Below are 26,371 nucleotides of genomic sequence, written 5' to 3'. Positions count from 1 at the left end.
TGTGGTTGTTCCTATGTGAGGTGTAATGTGTGGTTGTTCCTATGTGAGGTGTAATGTGTGGTTGTTCCTATGTGAGGTGTAATGTGTAGTTGTTCCTATGTGAGGTGTAATGTGTGGTTGTTCCTATGTGAAGTGTAATGTGTAGTTGTTCCTATGTGAGGTGTAATGTGTGGTTGTTCCTATGTGAGGTGTAATGTGTGGTTGTTCCTATGTGAGGTGTAATGTGTGGTTGTTCCTATGTGAGGTGTAATGTGTGGTTGTTCCTATGTGAGGTGTAATGTGTGGTTGTTCCTATGTGAGGTGTAATGTGTGGTTGTTCCTATGTGAGGTGTAATGTGTGGTTGTTCCTATGTGAGGTGTAATGTGTGGTTGTTCCTATGTGAGGTGTAATGTGTGGTTGTTCCTATGTGAAGTGTAATGTGTAGTTGTTCCTATGTGAGGTGTAATGTGTGGTTGTTCCTATGTGAGGTGTAATGTGTGGTTGTTCCTATGTGAGGTGTAATGTGTGGTTGTTCCTATGTGAGGTGTAATGTGTGGTTGTTCCTATGTGAGGTGTAATGTGTGGTTGTTCCTATGTGAGGTGTAATGTGTGGTTTTTCCTATGTGAGGTGTAATGTGTGGTTGTTCCTATGTGAGGTGTAATGTGTGGTTGTTCCTATGTGAGGTGTAATTGGTGGTTTCTACCTCTCTCTATGCAGTTGCTGGTGAAGGTGTCTGATGTCCCAGACCTGGCAGCTGGGATCACCTGTTCCTTTGGAAACCTGACAGAGGTGGAGGGACAGGTCAGCGGTAACCAGATCGTCTGTCTGTCCCCCTCCGCTAAGGATGTTCCTCTCATACCTGCTGACCAAGGTAGATACACACATGCACCTGATGTATCTGGCGAACGAGGCAATTACAATCACCAATGGAAAACAATTATGTTCCACGATTCCATACTAGCTAGATTCACTTAGATGAACTGCCATTAAAGTCAAGGTGATAGTTGGCTTTGAGCCATACAGTTCTACCCAGTACAGCAGCAGGCTGTGGCATTACAGCCATTATCTCACTTCCTTCTTTTCCTCCCTCTCTCTGCTATTTATAAGCTCCTGTAGAGTCGTGTGTTAATGAGATGTTCGATGTTCCCTCTGTCCGTCTGCACTCTCTAACACACACACTGGTCTCCATTCACTAATCCAACATCTGGTCCCATCATCGATCCAAACCCTCACGTGGGTGGTGGTCCAGGCAGCCTAATGAGCTCCCCCTGCCCGCAGACCAGTCCCCCTGGCTGGGGAGTGTGCTCCACCCCAGCCCTGGCCTCATTAAGAAACCTGGAGGATGGATGACCAGGGCCTGTGTCCGGATAGAGCTGCCCACATTACTGCCCTCACATGGGGCTAACACAGCACTGAGGCCAGTGTAGAGGTACAGGGTAGGATAGACTGATAATGGGGAGGTACACAAGGAGTAGCTCAGGGATGATAGGCTAGTAAAGGTTGTGTTGATCAAGATGGTGTACATCTTCCTAAGTCTGCGGGTGGTTTTAACCTTCCGGTCTTGGAATTGTATCAACTCGCTACCCAAGGCTTTTTCTTGGGACATATAGTTAAATGCACTAAAAAGGAACAGTGGGTACATATTGAAGATGACTTGGTAACAGGAAATACATTTATTTCCATGACAGAATTAAAATGCTATTTTGGACAGACCAATGTAGATATTTTCATTACTTAAAAGTTTCATATCAAGAAACTTCAGAGTAATCTTGAGGGAACCCTATTTGAGTCAGAAAATATATTCATATGATATGTAAGATAGTTAGATATGCAGAGAGAAAACATTGCAGAGAGCCTAACAAAATGTAACTAACAATTTTACGAAAATCCAGAATAAATGAATGTATAACATTTATTACACATATTCTACAGCACAACAGAGTCCTGTCTTAGTGTAAAACTAACAATGACTCAATAACCCAGGCCTTCTGGGAAGGCTATATAGTCCAAAAGTTATGGGCAGAGTTAGAAAGTTGGCTGATAGAAGTATTACAATGTAAATTTACTTTTAACCCGTCTGTCTGCATTCTTCCAGACATGGCATAGTGAGATATGGTGTAGTGAGATACTCAATGGGTTGGACGATACTTTTCTTGTCAATTTGTCATAGGCGTCGTAAGGATTGGACCAAGGCGCAGCGGGTAAAGTGCTCATCATCTTAATGTATTAAAGAACACTCAAAACAAAATAAACAAACGACGATAACAGTTCCATAAGGATACCAGGCTATACAGAAAATAAAGTCAAACAAACCCAACTAAATATGGCCTCCAATTATAGACAACGACAACCAGCTGCCTCTAATTGGAGGTCATTGCCAAAAACCCAACATAGAAATAGAAAACTAGATATACACATAGAAACCATAAACCAAAAACACCAAAACACACAAAACAAACACCCCCTGCCACACCCTGACCAAACTACAATGGCAAAATAACCCCTGGTCAGGACGTGACAGAATCATCTTGAAAAAAAGTATACTTACAAACTGTAAATAAATCCTCCATCGTTAACACAATGGAAATGTCAAATGTTTTATTATCTAAATGTTGGAAGTGTGTGGACGACAGAGAGACACAAAATGGTGCAGTTTGAGGCCGAGTGGCGCAGGGGTCTAAGACACTCCATCTCAGTGTAAGAGGCGTCACTGCAGTACCTGGTTCGAATCCAAGCTGCATCATAGCGCGGCACATAATTGACCCAGCGTTGTCCAGGTTTGGCTGGGGTAGGCTGTCATTGTAAAGAAGAATGTGTTCTTAACTGACTTGCCTAGTTAAATAAAGGTTAAATAAATAAAATATTGCTGAGAGTGATATGGGGGTGTGAGCAGGTGGGTCTGAGCAATAAGTGACGTTGTGGATGTTTGTGTACATCTGTATGTTTATGTATTGTCAACAAAAAAAATTGGAATAAAATCATAAAATAAAAAAAAATAGATGGTGTATTCATGTGCCTTTCCAAATAAGGTAAATAGGCCCAATCCAAGGTTATTTTTCTCTGCTAGATTTTTCTTTCTGCTAGAGAGCCAGGTTTTGAGCCCAGGTTTTATGAGCACTGAAATATTTCAGAGCTCTACATGTATCAAAAGGTAGAACATGTAATATTCATGTGTGACGTCATAGGTGATCTCACACACACATACAATCACTGTAGATGATTAAACACACTATTTGTTTGTTTGTTTGTGTGTGTGTGTGTGCGTGCTGTCACAGTGATGTAATCCCATCTCTGAGAGTAAAATGTCAGCCATGTTTACCCAACAGTCACCAGGTCGGTGGCGTGTGGGGTCTTATATGAATGTCTCTCAGGGTGAATGTCAGTTCAGGGTGAATGTCAGTTTATCCCCTCATAATCTCCCTCTCAATCCCACCTCATATACACACACACACACCCTGCCCCTCATCAGCCAGGACTAGCCGGCCACCTACCTACCTACCAACCAACCAGGGGAGAGGTTATTGACCAGATGAACATTGATCATGTGCAGAAGTAATGAGAGTGAAGGAAGGGGAAGAGAGGGAGGCTGACAGTGGAGGAGCTAGGGAAGGGAGGGAGGAAGGAAGGACGGAGTGAAAGAGGAAGATGGAGGGAGGGGAGGTTTTATCTGCCTGAGAGGGAAACAAAATGGCAGACACAGGAACAACATATACACTACCGTTCAAAAGTTTGGGGACACTTAGAAATGTCCTTCTTTTCCATGAAAACATACATGAAATTAGTTGCAAAATGAATCGGAAATATAGTCAAGATGTTGACAAGGTTATAAATAACGATTTTTAATTGAAATAATAATTGTGTCCTTCAAACTTTGCAGCCATTACAGCCTTGCAGACCTTTGGCATTCTAGTTGTCAATTTGTTGAGATAATCTGAAGAGATTTCACCCCATGCTTCCTGAAGCACCTCCCACAAGTTGGATTGGCTTGATGGGCACTTCTTACGTACCATACGGTCAAGCTGCTCCCACAACAGCTCAATAGGGTTGTGATCCTGGTGACTGTGCTGGTCACTCCATTATAGACAGAATACCAGCTGACTGCTTCTTCCCTAAATAGTTCTTGCATAGTTTAGAGCTGTGCTTTGGGTCATTGTCCTGTTGTAGGAGGAAATTGGCTCCAATTAAGCGCCGTCCACAGGGTATGGAATGGCGTTGCAAAATGGAGTGATAGCCTTCCTTCTTCAAGATCCCTTTTACCCTGTACAAATCTCACACTTTACCACTAACAAAGCACACCCAGACCATCATCTTGCCTCCACCATGCTTGACAGATGGTGTCAAGCACTCCCCCAGCATCTTTTCAGTTTTTCTGCGTCTCATGAATGTTCTTCTTTGTGATCCGAACACCTCAAATTTAGATTAGTCTGTCCATAACACTTTTTTCCAATCTTCCTCTGTCCAGTGTCTGTGTTATTTTGCCCATCTTAATCTTTTCTTTTTATTGGCCAGTCTGAGGAATGGCTTTTTCTTTGCAACTCTGCCTAGAAGGAATCCCAGAGTCACCTCTTCACTCTTGACGTTGAGACTGGTGTTTTGCGGGTACTATTTAATGAAGTTGCCAGTTGAGGACTTGTGAGGTGTCTGTTTCTCAAAGTAGACACTCTAATGTACTTGTCCTCTTGCTCAGTTGTGCACCGGGGCCTCCCACTCCTCTTTCTATTCTGGTTAGAGCCAGTTTACACTGTTCTGTGAAGGGAGTAGCACACATCATTGTACACGATCTTCAGTTGCTTGGCAATTTCTCACATGGAATACCCTTCATTTCTCAGAACAAGAATATATTGATGAGTTTCAGAAGAAAGGTCTTTGTTTCTGGCCATTTTGAGCCTGTAATCGAACCCACAAATGCTGATGCTCCAGATACTCAACTAGTCTAAAGAAGGCCAGTTTGATTGCTTCTTTAAGCAGGACAACAGTTTTCAGCTGTGCTAACATAATTGCAAAAGGGTTTTCTAATGATCAATTAGCCTTTTAAAATGATAAACTTGGATTAGCTAACACAATGTGCCATTGGAACACAGGAGGGATGGTTGCTGATAATGTGCCTCTGTACGCCTACGGTAGATATTCCATAACAAATTGGCCGTTTCCAGCTACAATAGTCACTTACAACATTAACAATGTCTACACTGTATTTCTGATCAATTTGATGTTATTTTAATGGACAAAAAATTTGCTTTTCTTTCAATAACAAGGACATTTCTAAGTGACCCCAAACTTTTGAATGGTAGTGTATGTTTTATTGTCACATACACCAGATAGGTGCAGTGAAAAGTGCTGTTTTACAGGGTCAGCCATAGTAGTTCATCGCCCCGTGCAAAAGTGCCTTGCTCAAGGGCACATCGACAGATGTTTTACCTTGTTGGCTCGGGTATTCGAATCACAAACCTTTCGGTTACTGGCCCAACGCTAGTAGTTGCCAAATAGATGATGTGATGGAAAGCTGAAATGCAGAGCTGATGTAGTGCACTGTTCAGTCTGGTGTGTGGAAAAACATATCCCCAACAGGTGCTGTGAGAGAGAACAATGTACTTTGGTTCATTAAAACCTCCCACACTACGAATCGTCTGAGCCCAAGCCTGCTTTCTGCTTTACACATCACATCATTCTGTGATCTGCCATAGAGAGAGAGAGAGAGATGGGTTGGCTATTACAGGAGAACAGACAGGCTCTGTACTAGTGTAGATGTACCAGCCAGGCTCTCACCATCCCCAAAAAACACAGCAGCTTTGTTCATAACACAGATATTTCCTTTTGTCTTTATAGTAGAATAACTATGAGTTTGTTATTCTGATTAAGGACCACACACTGCCAAATCACTGCAGTCCCAGATGGTCATTTTCAAAAATTCTGGAAATGGAGAGACTAAGAGGGAAATGGAGAGACGATACCTAGTCAGTTGCACAACTGAATGCATTCAACCAAAATGTGTCTTCCATATTTAACCCAACCCCTCTGAATCAGAGAGGTGCAGGGGGGCTGCCTTAATCAACATCCACGGTGCCCAGTTGTTGTTGGGGGTAAACTGCCTTGCTCATGGGCAGAACGACAGAATTCTCCACCTTGTCGGCTCAGGGATTCAAACCTTTCAGTTACTGGCTCAATACGCTTAACTGTTAGGCTACCTGCCAAACATATTCAAATAAAAAGGAGAAAACATGGGTTATACTGTGTGTGTAGGTGTTGTGTGGCTCAGAGTGTGGGATGAGATGTGTGTTTGTGTGGGATGAGTGGCCGGCCGGATGGGTCAGCTTGGACCTCAGCGGGTACCTGGTAGCCACTCAGACCCACCTCAGACCCAGCTGTCCCAGAGCAGAGACTGGCACCCGGTACCCCACTGCCCGCTACCTGCCCTCTGGGTCCCTTCCAGACCTCCGGTGGACTGAGAGGCTGAACAAGCAGACAGACAGAAGGACAGACTGAAGGAAGGATAGATACTGGGGAGGGGAAGGATAGAGAGACTGCTAGAGAAAGAGGAGGGATGTGTTCTTGAGAAACTGAAAAGATAGAGAGACTTCAAGAAAAAGAGGGGTGTTGTGTTTATGTGTCTCTCCATTTGTATTCTAAGCAGGTTGTATTGAATTCAGGAAGGGTTGGTACAAGCTGCTACATGTTATAGTGTGTCATTTGTATAGGTGCTTCATTCATCATTCTCTGTCCTCTCTCTCTCTCTCTCTCACTCTCTCTCACTCTCGCTCTCGCTTTCGTTCTCTCTCTCTCTCTCTAGACTGGTCAGGTGTAGAGTTGAGGCTCAACTCTAAGGAGACCGGTCAGATGGTCATCAGCACGGAGGTCAAGTTCTACAACTGCAGTGTTCACCAACTGTGAGTATCTTCCTCATCTGCTCCTGCAGTCCTGGGCCGGTATTCACTGCTGATCTAGCATCAGTTTTTCCTGTTAGATCATTATGAATAAGATTATATTGACAGGGGGAGACCTGCTTCTAGATCAACATTTGTGAAAGACCCTGGAGCCCTGCAGTCTAGGGCCACACTACTGAATCAACGCTGTGTGAATATGTTACGGTGTCCCTACTCCCTAACCTTGCCTGCCTTTAGGCTCAGCCTCCGAGCCTAAAATAGCCCGTGATGTCTAATGCAATCTGATCCAAGCTGCTCCCTCCCATCAGCTCTACAACGGTTGCCTGTTTATTTTCTGCTCAGTCTGAACCTGGCTCTGTTGGATGTCATGGCCCTCTGTTTTGATTGAATGAGAGGCTGGGCTTCTCCCTTGCCTTCAGCCCCTCCCCTTCCCTGTAGTGCCAGTGTCTGACTATGTCCTTGTGTCTGAAGTCAGCCTGAGGAGCCTGTCTGAGTGGAACACAAAGTCACAGTCTGAGGAGCCTGTCTGAGTGGAACACAAAGTCACAGTCTGAGGAGCCTGTCTGAGTGGAACACAAATTCACAGTCTGAGGAGCCTGTCTGAGTGGAACACAAAGACACAGTCTGAGGAGCCTGTCTGAGTGGAACACAAAATCACAGTCTGAGGAGCCTGTCTGAGTGGAACACAACATCACAGTCTGAGGAGCCTGTCTGAGTGGAACACAAAGTCACAGTCTGAGGAGCCTGTCTGAGTGGAACACAAAGTCACAGTCTGAGGAGCCTGTCTGAGTGGAACACAAAGTCACAGTCTGAGGAGCCTGTCTGAGTGGAACACAAAGTCACAGTCTGAGGAGCCTGTCTGAGTGGAACACAAAGTCACAGTCTGAGGAGCTTGTCTGAGTGGAACACAACGTCACAGTCTGAGGAGCCTGTCTGAGTGGAACACAACGTCACAGTCTGAGGAGCCTGTCTGAGTGGAACACAAAGTCACAGTCTGAGGAGCCTGTCTGAGTGGAACACAACATCACAGTGTACTCCCACATCTACTCAGATAATCAGGCAGTAAACACACACACACACACACACACACACAGAGTTGCGCACACACACACACCCACCCACACTGCTATACCGGCGGGTGAATCAGCCGCATTCTTCTGAATTAGATCCTCCCATGCTTTTGCTCTGATGAATATTTCAGCATAAACAAGTCTGCATCATTTATCCAGCCTGGAAAAGCTCAATTGGACTCTACATCAGTCCAACAATCAACTCCTCATTATACTGTACAGTAAGACTATAATGAGGGACCAGTTACTGTACCAGTCATACTGTAGGGTTAGTCTGAATCGTTGACTAGGGCCCTCATACGGTTCTGGTCAAAAGTAGCGCACTATATAGGAAATAGGATGCCACTTCAGATGCAGTCATAGAGACATGGACCTCCTGTCAGAAAATTGTACAACCATTTTAATCAACATCACAGTGACACAACCCTTGAGCCGTGTTCACACTGCAGGCCTTGATGCTCAAATCAGTTTTGTTTTTCAAATCTGTTTTGGACTACTGGCTGTCCAAACAGTAAGTTACAAGTGACCAAATCAGATTGGTCACTAGTCCTTTTTGACTATCTACAGCAGTCAACTAGCTAGCTAGGTAGCTGTTTAGCTTTCTAGAACATTCACTCATTTGTTTGTAAACAATTACCAAGCTAGTTAGCTACCACATGTTCTTGTCAAACTGTCGACAGAGTAGCCAGCAAGCAACAAGATATGCCGAGTAACAGTCAAATAAACACAAGTCACATGGCCATGGAATCAGACTTTTATTTGATTTCAAACTACCTACAAAGGTGGTTTTTGGCTGTTCAGACTGCAGGGAAAAACAGATACAAATTGGACATGCAAATAAATGGGATTTGAGTCACTTCAAAGTGCCAATGTGATCAAGGCTTTAGGGGACAGTGTATCAGGGGGACAGCGTATCAGGGGGACAGCGTATCAGGGGGACAGCGTATCAGGGGGACAGCGTATCAGGCCAAGGCTTCCATCATGATGCTTCTTGTAATAGTAGTAGTAAACATGCTGACTGCTAGACTACGCAACACTGTCCCCTTCCTCCCTTCCTGAGAGATCTGAGTCATGACGTTGGCACAGAGACACACACAGACACACACACCCTGACGTCATCCTATGCCCAAGTTTGCGTCTGCTGTTTCCCTGCCATCCCTCAACATCCTCTACCCCACCTCCCTCATCTCATCCTAGAGAGGATGAACACAGAGCCATGGTTTGAGGTGGTTATAGATGCAGTATGTCTACATAGAGGATGCCAGCCATATATCTACCCACCCCCCATGCCCACCATGCCCAGGGCATCTATGGCAGCACACAGGCACCATGCCAGCTGGTAATTACAACCACATTACAATAACACTGGCCTAATGGTAATGACAGGATCAAGCTGTGCCAACATATTATTCATCCCCATTACTCACTTTACCTCCCTGACTCTGCTTCAGTCGCTGTTGTTCGTCCCAAATGGCATCCTGTTCCCTATTTAGAATACTACGTTTCACCAGGGACCAGGTCAAACATAGTGCACTAAATAGGAAAAAAATAGTGCCCTCTGTGTCCCGGGGCCAGCTGTAGTTGCTTTGCCTCTATTCACACATACAGGTTAGGAAACCACTAGAAACTAGTTGGAGCGCTAGGTTGGCACACTTCCTGTAGGAGCTAGGAGGTACCGAGCCAACCACAAGGGCATCAACAGCAGGTGCCCACTTGGGATCTGCTGCACTTGTTTCCTCCTTGGCAATTGCATGCCCGTTTTGTGCCACCTCCTCCCACTTGACTGGTGCAGCTTCCTGAGTGTCTGTCCTGTCCATCTGTCTGTCCTCTGTCTCCAGGTGTCTGTCCTGTGTGAACAGTGCCTTCCGCTGCCACTGGTGCAAGTACCGTAACCTGTGTACCCATGACCCCTCCAGCTGCTCCTTCCAGGAGGGACGTGTCAACGCCTCCGAGGTACGTACCATACACACACCACAGGAGGTTGGTGGCACCTTAATTGGGGAGGACGGGCACGTGGTAATGGCTGGAGCGGGATACAGGGAATGGGATCAAATACATCAAACGGTTTGATGCCATTCCATTTGCTCCGTTCCAGCCATTATTATGAGCCGTCCTCCCCTCAGCAGCCTCCACTGATACACACACACACACACACACACTCTTCCTCTCCTCTCGCTCTCTGTGACAGTGGAGTGTGTTTACCGCCTATCTATCTATCTATCTATCTATCTATCTATCTATCTATCTATCTATCTATCTATCTATCTATCTATCTATCTATCTATCTATCTATCTATCTATCTATCTATCTATCTATCTATCTATCTATCTATCTATCTATCTGGGTGTAAAGTAACACATTGATCTGTCTGTCTGAGAGTGAGAACAGACTACTGCTGCAGAGGACAGGAGGACAGTGGCCTGGCTCTCTCTTCACACTTCCCTTTTGACACACTCCAAAGAGACCTACTGTGGCAGCACTGACTGATACACACACACACACATACATACACACCCACACATAGCTGTAGCTATTATTGGCCTCCCCCAGTTTTATGATCCTGCAGATATTTCCTCCCGCTGTCAGTTGTCATCAGTGACAAAGCACTGGCTGCCATTTTAGAAGATTGACCCTCCGAGGTGATCCTATTATGTGAGGCTTTGGAGTGGAAGAAGTGGAGCAGCCAACACTCTCCAGCACCAGCCTCTATGGCCAGTTTGACCCTGCTACCTCCCTCCCCTCTCCCTCCATCACTCCCTCTCTCCCTCCATCACTCCATCACTCCCTCTCATGTCAAGGGCTTTTGTTCTTTCATCCACAGAAATATACTATGTTAGCCAGCTAGCTTCTATGTGTGTGTCTGCTGCCTGTGTTTGTTGTGTCTGTTAGTTTATTTGACCTTTAACCTTCCCCACTCCCCTCTCTAGGACTGTCCTCAGCTGGTGCGGTCGGAGGAGATTCTGATCCCGGCTGGGGAGGTGAAGCCCATCACCCTGAAGGCCCGGAACCTCCCCCAGCCCCAGTCTGGCCAGCGGGGTTATGAGTGTGTCCTCCACATCCAGGGGGTCAGCCACCGTGTCACCGCCCTGCGCTTCAACAGCTCCTCTGTACAGTGTCAGAACAGCTCGGTGGGTACACAGTGCAGGGTTAGGGTTAGTAACACACAGTAACACAGTGCAGGGTTAGGGTTAGTAACACACAGTAACACAGTGCAGGGTTAGGGTTAGTAACACACAGTAATACAGTGCAGGGTTATGGTTAGTAACACACAGTAACACAGTGCAGGGTTAGGGTTAGTAACACACAGTAACACAGTGCAGGGTTAGGGTTAGTAACACACAGTAATACAGTGCAGGGTTATGGTTAGTAACACACAGTAACACAGTGCAGGGTTAGGGTTAGTAACACACAGTAACACAGTGCAGGGTTAGGGTTAGTAACACACAGTAACACAGTGCAGGTTTATGGTTAGTAACACACAGTAACACACTGCAGGGTTAGGGTTAGTAACACACAGTAACACAGTGCAGGGTTAGGGTTAGTAACACACAGTAACACAGTGCAGGGTTAGGGTTAGTAACACACAGTAACACACTGCAGGGTTAGGGTTAGTAACACACAGTAACACACTGCAGGGTTAGGGTTAGTAACACACAGTAACACAGTGCAGGGTTAGGGTTAGTAACACACAGTAATACAGTGCAGGGTTATGGTTAGTAACACACAGTAACACAGTGCAGGGTTATGGTTAGTAACACACAGTAACACAGTGCAGGGTTAGGGTTAGTAACACACAGTAACACAGTGCAGGGTTAGGGTTAGTAACACACAGTAACACAGTGCAGGGTTAGGGTTAGTAACACACAGTAATACAGTGCAGGGTTAGGGTTAGTAACACACAGTAACACAGTGCAGGGTTAGGGTTAGTAACACACAGTAACACAGTGCAGGGTTAGGGTTAGTAACACACAGTAACACACAGTAACACAGTGCAGGGTTAGGGTTAGTAACACACAGTAACACAGTGCAGGGTTAGGGTTAGTAACACACAGTAATACAGTGCAGGGTTATGGTTAGTAACACACAGTAACACAGTGCAGGGTTAGGGTTAGTAACACACAGTAACACACAGTAACACAGTGCAGGGTTAGGGTTAGTAACACACAGTAATACACAGTAACACAGTGCAGGGTTAGGGTTAGTAACACACAGTAACACAGTGCAGGGTTAGGGTTAGTAACACACAGTAACACAGTGCAGGGTTAGGGTTAGTAACACACAGTAACACAGTGCAGGGTTAGGGTTAGTAACACACAGTAACACAGTGCAGGGTTAGGGTTAGTAACACACAGTAACACACAGTAATACAGTGCAGGGTTAGGGTTAGTAACACACAGTAACACGGTGCAGGGTTAGGGTTAGTAACACACAGTAACACACAGTAACACAGTGCAGGGTTAGGGTTAGTAACACACAGTAACACAGTGCAGGGTTAGGGTTAGTAACACACAGTAACACAGTGCAGGGTTAGGGTTAGTAACACACAGTAACACACAGTAACACAGTGCAGGGTTAGGGTTAGTAACACACAGTAACACAGTGCAGGGTTAGGGTTAGTAACACACAGTAACACAGTGCAGGGTTAGGGTTAGTAACACACAGTAACACACAGTAACACACTGCAGGGTTAGGGTTAGTAACACACAGTAACACAGTGCAGGGTTAGGGTTAGTAACACACAGTAACACACAGTAACACAGTGCAGGGTTATGGTTAGTAACACACAGTAACACAGTGCAGGGTTAGGGTTAGTAACACACAGTAATACAGTGCAGGGTTATGGTTAGTAACACACAGTAACACAGTGCAGGGTTAGGGTTAGTAACACACAGTAATACAGTGCAGGGTTAGTAACACACAGTAATACAGTGCAGGGTTATGGTTAGTAACACACAGTAACACAGTGCAGGGTTAGGGTTAGTAACACACAGTAATACAGTGCAGGGTTATGGTTAGTAACACACAGTAACACAGTGCAGGGTTAGGGTTAGTAACACACAGTAACACACAGTAACACAGTGCAGGGTTAGGGTTAGTAACACACAGTAACACGGTGCAGGGTTAGGGTTAGTAACACACAGTAACACACAGTAACACAGTGCAGGGTTAGGGTTAGTAACACACAGTAACACAGTGCAGGGTTAGGGTTAGTAACACACAGTAACACAGTGCAGGGTTAGGGTTAGTAACACACAGTAACACAGTGCAGGGTTAGGGTTAGTAACACACAGTAATACAGTGCAGGGTTAGGGTTAGTAACACACAGTAACACAGTGCAGGGTTAGGGTTAGTAACACACAGTAACACACAGTAACACAGTGCAGGGTTAGGGTTAGTAACACACAGTAATACAGTGCAGGGTTAGGGTTAGTAACACACAGTAACACAGTGCAGGGTTAGGGTTAGTAACACACAGTAACACACTGCAGGGTTAGGGTTAGTAACACACAGTAACACACAGTAACACAGTGCAGGGTTAGGGTTAGTAACACACAGTAACACAGTGCAGGGTTAGGGTTAGTAACACACAGTAATACAGTGCAGGGTTAGGGTTAGTAACACACAGTAATACAGTGCAGGGTTAGGGTTAGTAACACACAGTAACACAGTGCAGGGTTAGGGTTAGTAACACACAGTAACACACTGCAGGGTTAGGGTTAGTAACACACAGTAATACAGTGCAGGGTTAGGGTTAGTAACACACAGTAACACAGTGCAGGGTTAGGGTTAGTAACACACAGTAACACAGTGCAGGGTTATGGTTAGTAACACACAGTAACACAGTGCAGGGTTAGGGTTAGTAACACACAGTAACACACAGTAACACAGTGCAGGGTTAGGGTTAGTAACACACAGTAACACAGTGCAGGGTTAGGGTTAGTAACACACAGTAACACAGTGCAGGGTTAGGGTTAGTAACACACAGTAATACAGTGCAGGGTTAGGGTTAGTAACACACAGTAACACACAGTAACACAGTGCAGGGTTAGGGTTAGTAACACACAGTAACACAGTGCAGGGTTAGGGTTAGTAACACACAGTAACACAGTGCAGGGTTAGGGTTAGTAACACACAGTAACACAGTGCAGGGTTAGGGTTAGTAACACACAGTAACACAGTGCAGGGTTAGGGTTAGTAACACACAGTAACACAGTGCAGGGTTAGGGTTAGTAACACACAGTAACACAGTGCAGGGTTAGGGTTAGTAACACACAGTAACACAGTGCAGGGTTAGGGTTAGTAACACACAGTAACACACAGTAACACAGTGCAGGGTTATGGTTAGTAACACACAGTAACACAGTGCAGGGTTAGGGTTAGTAACACACAGTAACACAGTGCAGGGTTAGGGTTAGTAACACACAGTAACACAGTGCAGGGTTAGGGTTAGTAACACACAGTAATACAGTGCAGGGTTAGGGTTAGTAACACACAGTAACACAGTGCAGGGTTAGGGTTAGTAACACACAGTAACACAGTGCAGGGTTAGGGTTAGTAACACACAGTAACACAGTGCAGGGTTAGGGTTAGTAACACACAGTAACACAGTGCAGGGTTAGGGTTAGTAACACACAGTAACACAGTGCAGGGTTAGGGTTAGTAACACACAGTAACACACAGTAACACAGTGCAGGGTTAGGGTTAGTAACACACAGTAACACAGTGCAGGGTTAGGGTTAGTAACACACAGTAACACACAGTAACACACAGTAAATAACCCTCACACATCCACTATATCACCACAACACCCTGGTTAACTCCTAAATAACCCTCACACATCCACTATAACACCACAACACCCTGGTTAACTCCTAAATAACCCTCACACATCCACTATATTTCCACAACACCCTGGTTAACCCCTAAAAACCCTCACACATTCAATATATCACCACAACACTCTGGTTAACTCCTAAATAACCCTCACACATCCACTATATCACCACAACACCCTGGTTAACTCCTAAATAACCCTCACACATTCACTATATCACCACAACACCCTGGTTAACTCCTAAATAACCCTCACACATCCACTATATCACCACAACACCCTGGTTAACTCCTAAATAACCCTCACACATCCACTATATCACCACAACACCCTGGTTAACTCCTAAATAACCCTCACACATTCACTATATCACCACAACACCCTGGTTAACTCCTAAATAACCCTCACACATCCACTATATCACCACAACACCCTGGTTAACTCCTAAATAACCCTCACACATTCACTATATCACCACAACACCCTGGTTAACTCCTAAATAACCCTCACACATCCACTATATCACCACAACACCCTGGTTAACTCCTAAATAACCCTCACACATTCACTATATCACCACAACACCCTGGTTAACTCCTAAATAACCCTCACACATCCACTATATCACCACAACACCCTGGTTAACTCCTAAATAACCCTCACACATTCACTATATCACCACAACACCCTGGTTAACTCCTAAATAACCCTCACACATTCACTATATCACCACAACACCCTGGTTAACTCCTAAATAACCCTCACACATTCACTATATCACCACAACACCCTGGTTAACTCCTAAATAACCCTCACACATTCACTATATCACCACAACACCCTTGTTAACTCCTAAATAACCCTCACACATTCACTATATCACCACAACACCCTGGTTAACTCCTAAATAACCCTCACACATCCACTATATCACCACAACACCCTGGTTAACTCCTAAATAACCCTCACACATTCACTATATCACCACAACACCCTGGTTAACTCCCTAATAACCCTCACACATTCACTATATCACCACAACACCCAGGTTAACTCCTAAATAACCCTCACACATCCACTATATCACCACAACACCCTGGTTAACTCCTAAATAACCCTCACACATTCACTATATCACCACAACACCCTGGTTAACTCCTAAATAACCCTCACACATTCACTATATCACCACAACACCCTGGTTAACTCCTAAATAACCCTCACACATTCACTATAATCACCCACAACACCCTGGTTAACCCCTAAATAACCCTCACACATCCACTATATCACCACAACACCCTGGTTAACTCCTAAATAACCCTCACACATTCACTATATCACCACAACACCCTGGTTAACTCCTAAATAACCCTCACACATCCACTATATCACCAAACACCCTGGTTAACTCCTAAATAACCCTCACACATCCACTATATCACCACAACACCCTGGTTAACTCCTAAATAACCCTCACACATCCACTATATCACCACAACACCCTGGTTAACTCCTAAATAACCCTCACACATCCACTATATCACCACAACACCCTGGTTAACTCCTAAATAACCCTCACACATCCACTATATCACCACAACACCCTGGTTAACTCCTAAATAACCCTCACACATCCACTATATCACCACAACACCCTGGTTAACTCCTAAATAACCCTCACACATCCACTATATCACCACAACACCCTGGTTAACTCCTAAATAACCCTCACACATCCACTATATCACCACAACACCCTGGTTAACTCCTAAATAACCCTCACACATCCACTATATCACCACAACACCCTGGTTAACTCCTAAATAACCCTCACACATCCACTATATCACCACAACACCCTGGTTAACTCCTAATAACCCTCACACATTCACTATATCACCACAACACCCTGGTTAACTCCTAAATAACCCTCACACATCACTATATCACCACAACACCCTGGTTAACTCCTAAATAACCCTCACACATTCACTATATCACCACAACACCCTGGTTAACTCCTAAATAACCCTCACACATCCACTATATCACCACAACACCCTGGTTAACTCCTAAATAACCCTCACACATCCACTTTATTTACCACACCGTATCTATTACCTTTTGCACTCTCAATGTTTATGAATGTCAATGATTGTCAGACTCTTAGTGAGAGTGTTAACAGTGTCTGTTGTGTAAGGCCTCTGGCCATGTCACCTGTACCCAGCAGCAGTAGCCTGTCAGTGGATAGACTGGGTGAGAGAGGTGCCCTGGCCTGGGTAGTTACACAGGACAGCACAGGAGAGGAGAGGACTGTTAATGCAGTGAAGCTCTGCTCTGCCCTCCAGCCAGGCTCACACTGATTCTAGTCCTATTCCCAGAGGGGACACACACACACACACACACACACACACACACACACACACACACACACACACACACACACACACACACACACAGCCATGAAGGAGATAAGGGCAAGAGAGGCAGCTGAGGACATCACCTAGGATGACAGAGAGAAGGAAGGGGGGATCTAGGATGACAGAGAGAAGGAAGGGGGATCCAGGAGGACAGAGAGAAGGAAGGGGGAATCTAGGAGGACAGAGAGAAGGAAGCGGGAATCTAGGAGGACAGAGAGAAGGAAGGGGGGATCCAGGAGGACAGAGAGAAGGAAGGGTGAATCTAGGAGGACAGAGAGAAGGAAGGGTGAATCTAAGATGACAGAGAGAAGGAAGGGTGAATCTAGGAGGACAGAGAGAAGGAAGGGTGAATCTAGGAGGACAGAGAGAAGGAAGGGGGGGATCTAGGAGGACAGAGAGAAGGAAGGGTGAATCTAGGAGGACAGAGAGAAGGAAGGGGGATCCAGGAGGACAGAGAGAAGGAAGGGTGAATCTAGGAGGACAGAGAGAAGGAAGGGGGGATCTAGGAGGACAGAGAGAAGGAAGGGGGGATCTAGGATGACAGAGAGAAGGAAGGGGGAATCTAGGAGGACAGAGAGAAGGAAGGGGGGATCTAGGAGGACAGAGAGAAGGAAGGGGGGATCTAGGAGGACAGAGAGAAGGAAGGGGGAATCTAGGAGGACAGAGAGAAGGAAGGGGGAATCTAGGAGGACAGAGAGAAGGAAGGGGGAATCTAGGAGGACAGAGAGAAGGAAGGGTGAATCTAGGAGGACAGAGAGAAGGAAGGGGGAATCTAGGAGGACAGAGAGAAGAAAGGGGGGATCTAGGAGGACAGAGAGAAGGAAGGGTGAATCTAGGAGGACAGAGAGAAGGAAGGGGGATCCAGGAGGACAGAGAGAAGGAAGGGGGAATCTAGGATGACAGAGAGAAGGAAGGGGGGATCTAGGAGGACAGAGAGAAGGAAGGGGGATCTAGGATGACAGAGAGAAGGAAGGGTGAATCTAGGAGGACAGAGAGAAGGAAGGGTGAATCTAGGAGGACAGAGAGAAGGAAGGGGGAATCTAGGAGGACAGAGAGAAGGAAGGGGGGATCTAGGAGGACAGAGAGAAGGAAGGGTGAATCTAGGAGGACAGAGAGAAGGAAGGGGGGGATCTAGGAGGACAGAGAGAAGGAAGGGGGAATCTAGGAGGACAGAGAGAAGGAAGGGTGAATCTAGGATGACAGAGAGAAGGAAGGGGGAATCTAGGAGGACAGAGAGAAGGAAGGGGGGATCTAGGAGGACAGAGAGAAGGAAGGGGGAATCTAGGAGGACAGAGAGAAGGAAGGGGGAATCTAGGAGGACAGAGAGAAGGAAGGGGGAATCTAGGAGGACTCCACTTAAAGACATGCTCTGGGGCTTTGGCGACTAAGAAAGTATTTTGTAAACCTCCTGCTTTGGGCTGGATGTGTCAATGTGTACTTCATACATACATCATCTATGAGCAGAATTATTCTCTTACCTCAATTAATCATGACATCTCTAGATTGAAAGCAACTGTTTTCTTGAAGCTGTGCCCTGCCATTTTCCCTACTTTTCCCCCCACTTGGGCCAGCCCCCTAGCAATTTGAGTTTTAGACTATAAGATTTAGCCGCTCGCCTTTGAGTGACAGGTGGCAAGAGTCCTGTCCAGCGTTATCCAATGAGGTTGCAGGGCGGGCCCAACCACACAGTGAACACAGCTGAGAAAGAGAGAGCAATAACGTAGTGCACATATCTGCACATATGTGACGTAGTACGCCATTTTCAGAGACGACTTTTGGCTTGTGAGTGCTACTATCACAATTACTGGCTAAAACGTATATAAAAGTACCGGAGAATCTCTTTAACTCTCCTCTCCCTCTTGTCCCATTTAAAATGAGGTGGTGATGCAAGGTTGTAGCAACGTTGGGGAACATTCAACATGCAGCACCAGGGTCAGGGGTTTGTGGTGGGTATTTAAGTTTCTCATGCTGAAATTCTATTTTGCATTTTTTTCTCCCTCTTGCTCTGTTTTGCCCTCCTCTCTCTACTTTTTCCTTCTCTCCCCCTCTCTCTCCTCCCCCTCCCTCTTTCCACCTACCTCACCTCTCTTTACCCCCCTCTCTCTATCTCCCCACTCTTTCTATATCGCTCTATCTCTCTCGCTCTCTCTCGCTCTATTGCTCTCTCTCTATCGCTCTCTCTCTATGGCTCTCTCTCTCTCTCTGTCTCTCTCTCTCTCGCTCTCTCTCTCTCTCTGTCTCTCTCTCTCTCTGTCTCTCTCTATCGCTCTCTCTCTCGCTCTCTCTCTCAGTATCTCTATGAAGGGATGAAGATCAGTGAGTTGCCAGTGGATTTTTCAGTGGTCTGGAATGGCAACTTCATTATAGACAACCCAGATAATATCCAAGGTAAGACATTCACATGCTTGTTTTACTATCCTTGTGGGGACCAAACAATTAATTCCCATTCAAAATACTATTTTCCCTAATCCCTTAACCTAACCTTAACCCTTACCTTATACCCAAACCTAAACCTAATTACTAACCCTAAACGTAACCTTAACCCTTATCTTAAACCCAAACCCCTAAACCTAACTCCTAACCCTTAACCTAACCCCTAACCCTAATTCTAACCTTAACCCTGATTGTAACCCTAAGCATAAAATAGCTTAGGGTAGTAAAACCAAACACACACATATACACACACACACACACACACACACACACACACACACACACACACACACACACACACACACACACACATTTGTTGACACCAACACATAAAACAGATGTTTCTTGTCAAATAACGTCTTGTCTCAGCTGGATACACAGCATAATACCTGCTTTTACCCAAACAGCAGGTATGAAGAGCACAGATGTATCTTTCTTAAAAATGTCATGTTTTAACCAACTAAATCCTGCAGGAATACAGTCCAGTACTACACTACACTACAGTTTGTTTGTCAGATAATGTTAGGTTGTCTAATGTGTTAAATTGTCAGTATAATGTTACGTTCAAATCAAATGCTGTTTTCTGTTACCACCACTGTGTTGTTTACCCTGAGTTTTCCTGTATCCCACAGTGCACCTGTATAAGTGTGTGGCCCAGAGGGACAGCTGTGGCATGTGTCTGAAAGCCCAGAGGAAGTTCCAGTGTGGCTGGTGTAGTGGAGAGGGCCGATGTACCCTGCGCCACCACTGCCCACCCCTCAACCCCTATACCACCCGCTGGCTAGACCTGTCCAGCAAGAAAGTCCAGTGTACCAACCCACGCATCACAGAGGTCAGTGATACCTCATACACACTCAAACCTTTCCCCATGACCATAACAGGCATATATCGCCTTTCATCATATGGTCGTCTGTAGTCGACGGAATGAACCGTGGGACAACTGCTTGCCGTCCATTCTAGATGCAGTCTCCTCCTCATCCAGTCTGGTGTCACATTTTAGCCTTAAGCTTCAACTTGACTTTTTCCCTTAACATGATGAAATATTATGTACTTCCTGTCTGACAGCACAGGCCATGTGTTTACTGTTCAATGTACACTGTGTCTGTCTGCAGTTCTCCTTCAGCTGAGATCAACAGCTACACACTGCAGGATCAGACAGGTCTAGTCCTTGACAGTGACAGGTCCTACAGTATTTGCATTGGGAGGCCTGCATGCTATTGGTGCTGCTGTTGCATGTTTCCATTGGTCTAGAATGGACTGGACTGTGTGTGAATGAGAATGATCTGCTGGTAGGAGAGGAGTCCATCTGACTCATGGAGCTGCACACAGGCTCTCTCTTCCTCACTGCTTTGTTTATATTCCTCTCTGTCTCTCTCTCTTCTCTCTCTCTATTTCTTTCACACTTTATTTTTCGCTCTTCTGTTTCTCTCTCTGTCTCATCTTTGCCCCCTCTCTCTCTCGCTCTCTCTCTCTCTCTCTCGCTCTCTCTCTCTCTCTATTTCTCCCTTGGTCTCTCTTCTGCTCTCTTTCTCTCTCTCTCTGTCTCATCTCTGCCCCCCCCCCTTCTTCTCTCACTATGACACACAATCAATATGCAGGGAGACAGCATCTGGTGTTTATTTTCACTGAAGAGCAAAAAGGGAGTTTGTGTGTGTGTGTCTCTGGAGAGAGGCCACAGCTCAGCTCACCTTCAGCAGTGCTGCAAGGGCGAGGGACCTGACACACACACACACACACCCTAGGGGCCTGCCTCAGTGTCTCTCTGTGTAGTAGGCCAGCTTTCTTCCTGTCTGTCTGTGCCACATGAGCCACTTTATAAAGATGTATGTATGCTTGTGTTAACCAGAATTCCAAGCTTAATTTAATGTTCACACCTAGACAGAAATAGAGTACAATGTTTTAACAAAAAGTAATAGCGACATTCCTCTAGTAGTAAAGCAACTATCCCTGCTTGAGTTCCCCAGACAGACGTAGTCTCATTGATGCAAGGCTATCGAAGTGGCAGACTATTCAGACAGTAAAGTGCATTAGAGTAAGAGAAGAGGTGGCTCTCTCACCCAGTCGCCATGGCTCCAACCTTATAACAATGCCCATCCCTGCGACCGTTTCCCATTAATCAAGAAGTGCCTGTTTGTTTGTTTCCCCCTAGTAGCAGCCCTTTGTGTACTGAGGCATCATTTCCGTGCGACTCGTGTGGTGGGTATGTGTCACAGGAGAGTCAGGCCCAGAGGCTGAGGGCTGCCCGGACATTGTATTTAACTAGGCAAGTTAGTTAAGAACAAATTCTTATTTACAGTGACAGCCTACCCCGGCCAACGCTGAGCCAATTGTGCGCCACCCTATGGGGCTCCCAATCACAGCCGGATGTGATACAGCCTGGAATTGAACCAGGGACTGTAGTGACACCTCTTGCAGTCTTGCACTGAGATGCAGTGTCTTCGACCCCTGCGCCACTCGGGAGCCCGAGTAAGGCTGGGAATGGCCAGGGGCCTCACAATACAATATTATCACAATACTTCGGTGCCGATATGATATGTAATGCGATTCAATACTGCCATTTTATTGCGATTGGATGTTCCAAACATATTGCTCACTATACTTTTATTTGAATGAATTGATACATGGAGCCAAAGTATCAATATAATATTGTCAAATGAATATTGTGATATGTAACCATGGATCCCCTCCCCATCACTAGGTGTGATGAGGGTCTAGTTCTCTTGTTCTGACTTCTTCTTTTCTTTTTTCTTTCATTCTCTTTTTCTGTCCGTCTCTCCTTCTCTCTCGCATTCTCTCCTTCAATCTCTTAGATGTTCTCCCTCTCTTTCTCTGTCTTTCCCCTCTCTCTTTCTCTGTCTTTCCCCTCTCTCTTTCTCTGTCTTTCCCCTCTCTCTTTCTCTGTCTTTCCCCTCTCTCATTCTCTGTCTTTCCCCTCTCTCTTTCTCTGTCTTTCCCCTCTCTCTTTCTCTGTCTTTCCCCTCTCTCTTTCTCTGTCTTTCCCCTCTCTCTTTCTTTGTCTGTCTCTCTCCACTGTTTTTCTCCTCTGTCTCTCATCCTTTTTCTTCCCGTCTCCCTGTCTCCCTGTCTCCCTGTCTCTCTGTCTCTCTGTCTCTCTGTCTCCCTGTCTCCCTGTCTCCCTGTCTCTCTGTCTCTCTGTCTCCCTGTCTCCCTGTCTCCTTGTCTCTCTGTCTCCCTGTCTCCGTCTCCCTATCTCCCTGTCTCCCTCTCTCCTTGTCTCTCTGTTTCCCTGTCTCCGTCTCCCTATCTCCCTGTCTCCCTGTCTCCTTGTCTCCTTGTCTCTCTGTCTCCCTGTCTACCTGTCTCCTTGTCTCTCTGTCTCCCTGTCTCCCTGTCTCCCTGTCTCCTTGTCTCTCTGTCTCCCTGTCTCCCTGTCTCCCTGTCTCCTTGTCTCTCTGTCTCTCTGTCTCCTGTGTCCGTCCATGTGTCACTCTGTCTGTGACTCATTCTAGTAAATGAAGTTACACTCTTGGTGGTACTCCATTACACTCTCTCAGCTTGTCATTCTGGGCAATTTGTGACAGCGAAGTGTGTGTGTGTAAGACAGTGTGTGTGTGTGTGTGTGTGTGTGTGTGTGTGTGTGTGTGTGTGTGTGTGTGTGTGTGTGTGTGTGTGCGTGCGTGCGGAAGAGGAAGAGAGATGCTGAGGAAGAGAGATGACAACAGAGAAGAAGCAGCTAAACAGAGAGAGAGAGAGCAAGAGAGAGAGAATGAATGAAGTGAGAAAGAGAGGGAGAGAGGGAGAAAGAGAGAATGTGAGATGAGAAGAGTGAAACTGCAGCTAAACAGAGAGAGAGAGAGCAAGAGAGAGAGAAAGAGGAGGGAAAGTAGTACTGAGAGGTTGAGAGAGGCGAAGTGAAGTGGGTGGAAGAGAAATGAAATCAGAGGAAGAGATGTAAAGGAAAGAGGAGGAGAGAAGGGAGGAGAGTTAGAGAAGTAGGGGAAAGAGGAGGAGAGAAGGGAGGAGAGGAAGAGAAGTAGGGGAAAGAGGAGGAGAGAAGGGAGGAGAGGAAGAGAAGTAGGGGAAAGAGGAGGAGAGAAAGGAGGAGAGGAAGAGAAGTAGGGGAAAGAGGAGGAGAGAAGGGAGGAGAGAAGGGAGGAGAGTTAGAGAAGTAGGGGAAAGAGGAGGAGAGAAGGGAGGAGAGGAAGAGAAGTAGGGGAAAGAGGAGTAGAGAAGGGAGGAGAGAAGGGAGGAGAGTTAGAGAAGTAGGGGAAAGAGGAGGAGAGAAGGGAGGAGAGGAAGAGAAGTAGGGGAAAGAGGAGGAGAGAAGGGAGGAGAGGAAGAGGAGATGGTGCAGAGCCTCTATGGGGTGTCAGACTGAGTGAGCCCTGTTATGCAACACAGCTGCCACTGGAATCCCACTACCACATTGATTTGTACTGTTCACTGGAGTAGGACACACACACACATATGCATGCTCTCACGCTCACACACACACACACACACACACACACACACACACACACACACACACACACACACACACACACACACACACACACACACACACACACACAACACACACACACACACACACACACACACACACACACACACACACAGTACAGCTCCAGAGACAAAGAACAACCAACCAGCAAGGAACATTTTGCACTTGTTGAGCTTCTGTTATTTTTTTCCTCCTCTACTCTGCATTCATCTGTTCTCTCTCTTCTCTCACTCTTCCCCCAACCCCCTTCCTCTCCCAATAATGAGAATTTCTTCAAAAAGACTAGACTCTTTCCCTCACGGGCTGAATTTATGTAATTATTTTTTTTGATTGTGTGCAACAAAGTCCCAATCATGATCTGATTTGTATACATACATGGTTATTAGTCTACCAGAAGACTCTCGTTTTGAATAATTTATATTTCTAATAGGTACCCCCCCACCCCCCCCCCCCCCCCCCCCCCAACACACACACCACCATGGCACATGCATTAATATTGAACAGATATAAGCCCCTCTAACACCAGAGGGAACAGCATCACATGAAGCTGGGGATTAAAGGTCTTGAAAGGCATCATGGGAAGGAACTTGCCTTTCGTGAACTAACACTCACACTTGAATTCCCCTCCCTTTCACACAGCCTTAGCTGCCCTCCCCAGTGGAGAAACAAGAGGAGAAACTATAACGATCATACACATAAAATCCTCCAAAAGAACATTACTACTCCCTCCCTCTCATCATTCCTGTTAAAGAACATTACTCCCTCCCTCTCTTCATTCCTGTTAAAGAACATTACTCCCTCTCTCTCGTCATTCCTGTTAAAGCACATTACAAACTCCCTCTCATCATTCCTGTTAAAGACATTACCCCTCCCTCTCATCATTCCTGTTAAAGAACATTACTCCCTCCCTCTCACATTCCTGTTAAAGAACACAGTTACTCCCTCTCTCATCTCGTCATTCCTGTTAAAGAACATTACTCCCTCCCTCTTATCATTCCTGTTAAAGAACATTACTCCCTCTCTCTCATCATTCCTGTTAAAGAACATTACTCCCTCCCTCTCGTCATTCCTGTTAAAGAACATTACTCCCTCTCTCTCGTCATTCCTGTTAAAGAACATTACTCCCTCCCTCTCATCATTCCTGTTAAAGAACATTACTCCCTCCCTCTCGTCATTCCTGTTAAAGAACATTACTACCCCTCCTCTCATCATTCCTGTTAAAGACATTACTACTACTCCTCCCTCTCATCATTCCTGTAAAGAACATTACTCCCTCCCTCTCATCATTCCTGTTAAAGAACATTACTCCCCTCACTCCCTCTCTCCTCGTCATTCCTGTTAAAGAACATTACTCCTCTCTCCCTCCCTCATCATTCGTTAAAGAACATTACTCCCTCCCTCTCTCATCATTCCTGTTAAAGAACATTACTCCCTCCCTCTCGTCATTCCTGTTAAAGAACATTACTCCCTCCCTCTCGTCATTCCTGTTCTCCTCCCATTATTTCTCCTCTCTTTTCCTTTTTATATGCTAAAACTATATTTCATCTGTGCCTGTATCTCTCGGGCAGGCTACAATACTTTTAAGAGTCTATGAAGTATTTAGTGTGTAGTTTGTTCGTGAAGAAACAAGTGATAAGTGGGTTTTATCAAGTCCATTAAACACTAGTCACAATGAAATCCGACATGCCTGAACTACCTGCAAAGACTACCCGCAAAGACCCAAAGACAGCTCTCAGGTCTGGTGCAAGCTGTGTCGTTTAAAACACTGGGAGTGGATCTATCACAGCTATTCAGATGCTACACACGCTCATCGTACCATATAGTAGCTTCAAGAGGTAACAGATCTAACACAACTTTCACTTTGGTATTTTTACCTCAGGCTGCTTAGTTTGAATGTAATCAGAAACCGCTTTTATCTGAGGTATGGGAAAGCCTAAAAACAACAGCGAGAGAGAGTACTAGTGAAGCCTACATTAAGGCCTGTTTCACATGGAGAGTACAGAGTGCTGTCTGCCATTATAAGATGATACAACACAGCTCAAAGCCTTTCTCTCTCTCATCTCTCTACCTCTCTCTCTCGCTCTCGTCTCTCTCTCCTCGCTCTCTCTCTCTCTCTCTCATCCTCTCTTCCTCTTCTTGCTCTCTCTCTCTCCTCTCTTACGGCGCTATCTCTCTCTCTCTCTTATTTCACTCTCTGTCCTCTCCTTTCTCTCTCTCTCTCTCCTCTCTCTCTGTCTCTCTCTCTTCCCTCTCTCTCTCTCTCGCATCGCTCTCTCTCTCTC

The 26,371-nt window shown here is 45.7% G+C and overlaps 1 protein-coding gene across 2 annotated transcripts in view; it reads left to right on the top strand.

Moving 5' to 3' along the window:
- Window positions 1-26,371, top strand: part of LOC115165645 (plexin-A2) — a 361,064-nt gene that overhangs the window by 238,730 nt on the left and 95,963 nt on the right. For both annotated transcript variants that reach the window (XM_029718900.1, XM_029718901.1), the window contains exons 7-12: window positions 699-852; window positions 6,769-6,865; window positions 9,771-9,885; window positions 10,861-11,061; window positions 19,483-19,579; window positions 20,257-20,456. In XM_029718900.1, coding sequence (XP_029574760.1) covers window positions 699-852; window positions 6,769-6,865; window positions 9,771-9,885; window positions 10,861-11,061; window positions 19,483-19,579; window positions 20,257-20,456 — 864 coding nt within the window. The remainder of the gene's footprint in view (window positions 1-698; window positions 853-6,768; window positions 6,866-9,770; window positions 9,886-10,860; window positions 11,062-19,482; window positions 19,580-20,256; window positions 20,457-26,371) is intronic.

This window comes from Salmo trutta, chromosome 28 (genome assembly GCF_901001165.1).
Source record: "Salmo trutta chromosome 28, fSalTru1.1, whole genome shotgun sequence".
NCBI lineage: Eukaryota > Metazoa > Chordata > Actinopteri > Salmoniformes > Salmonidae > Salmo > Salmo trutta.
Note: the sequence above shows the minus strand (reverse complement) of the source record. Positions and strands in the feature narration are given on the sequence as shown.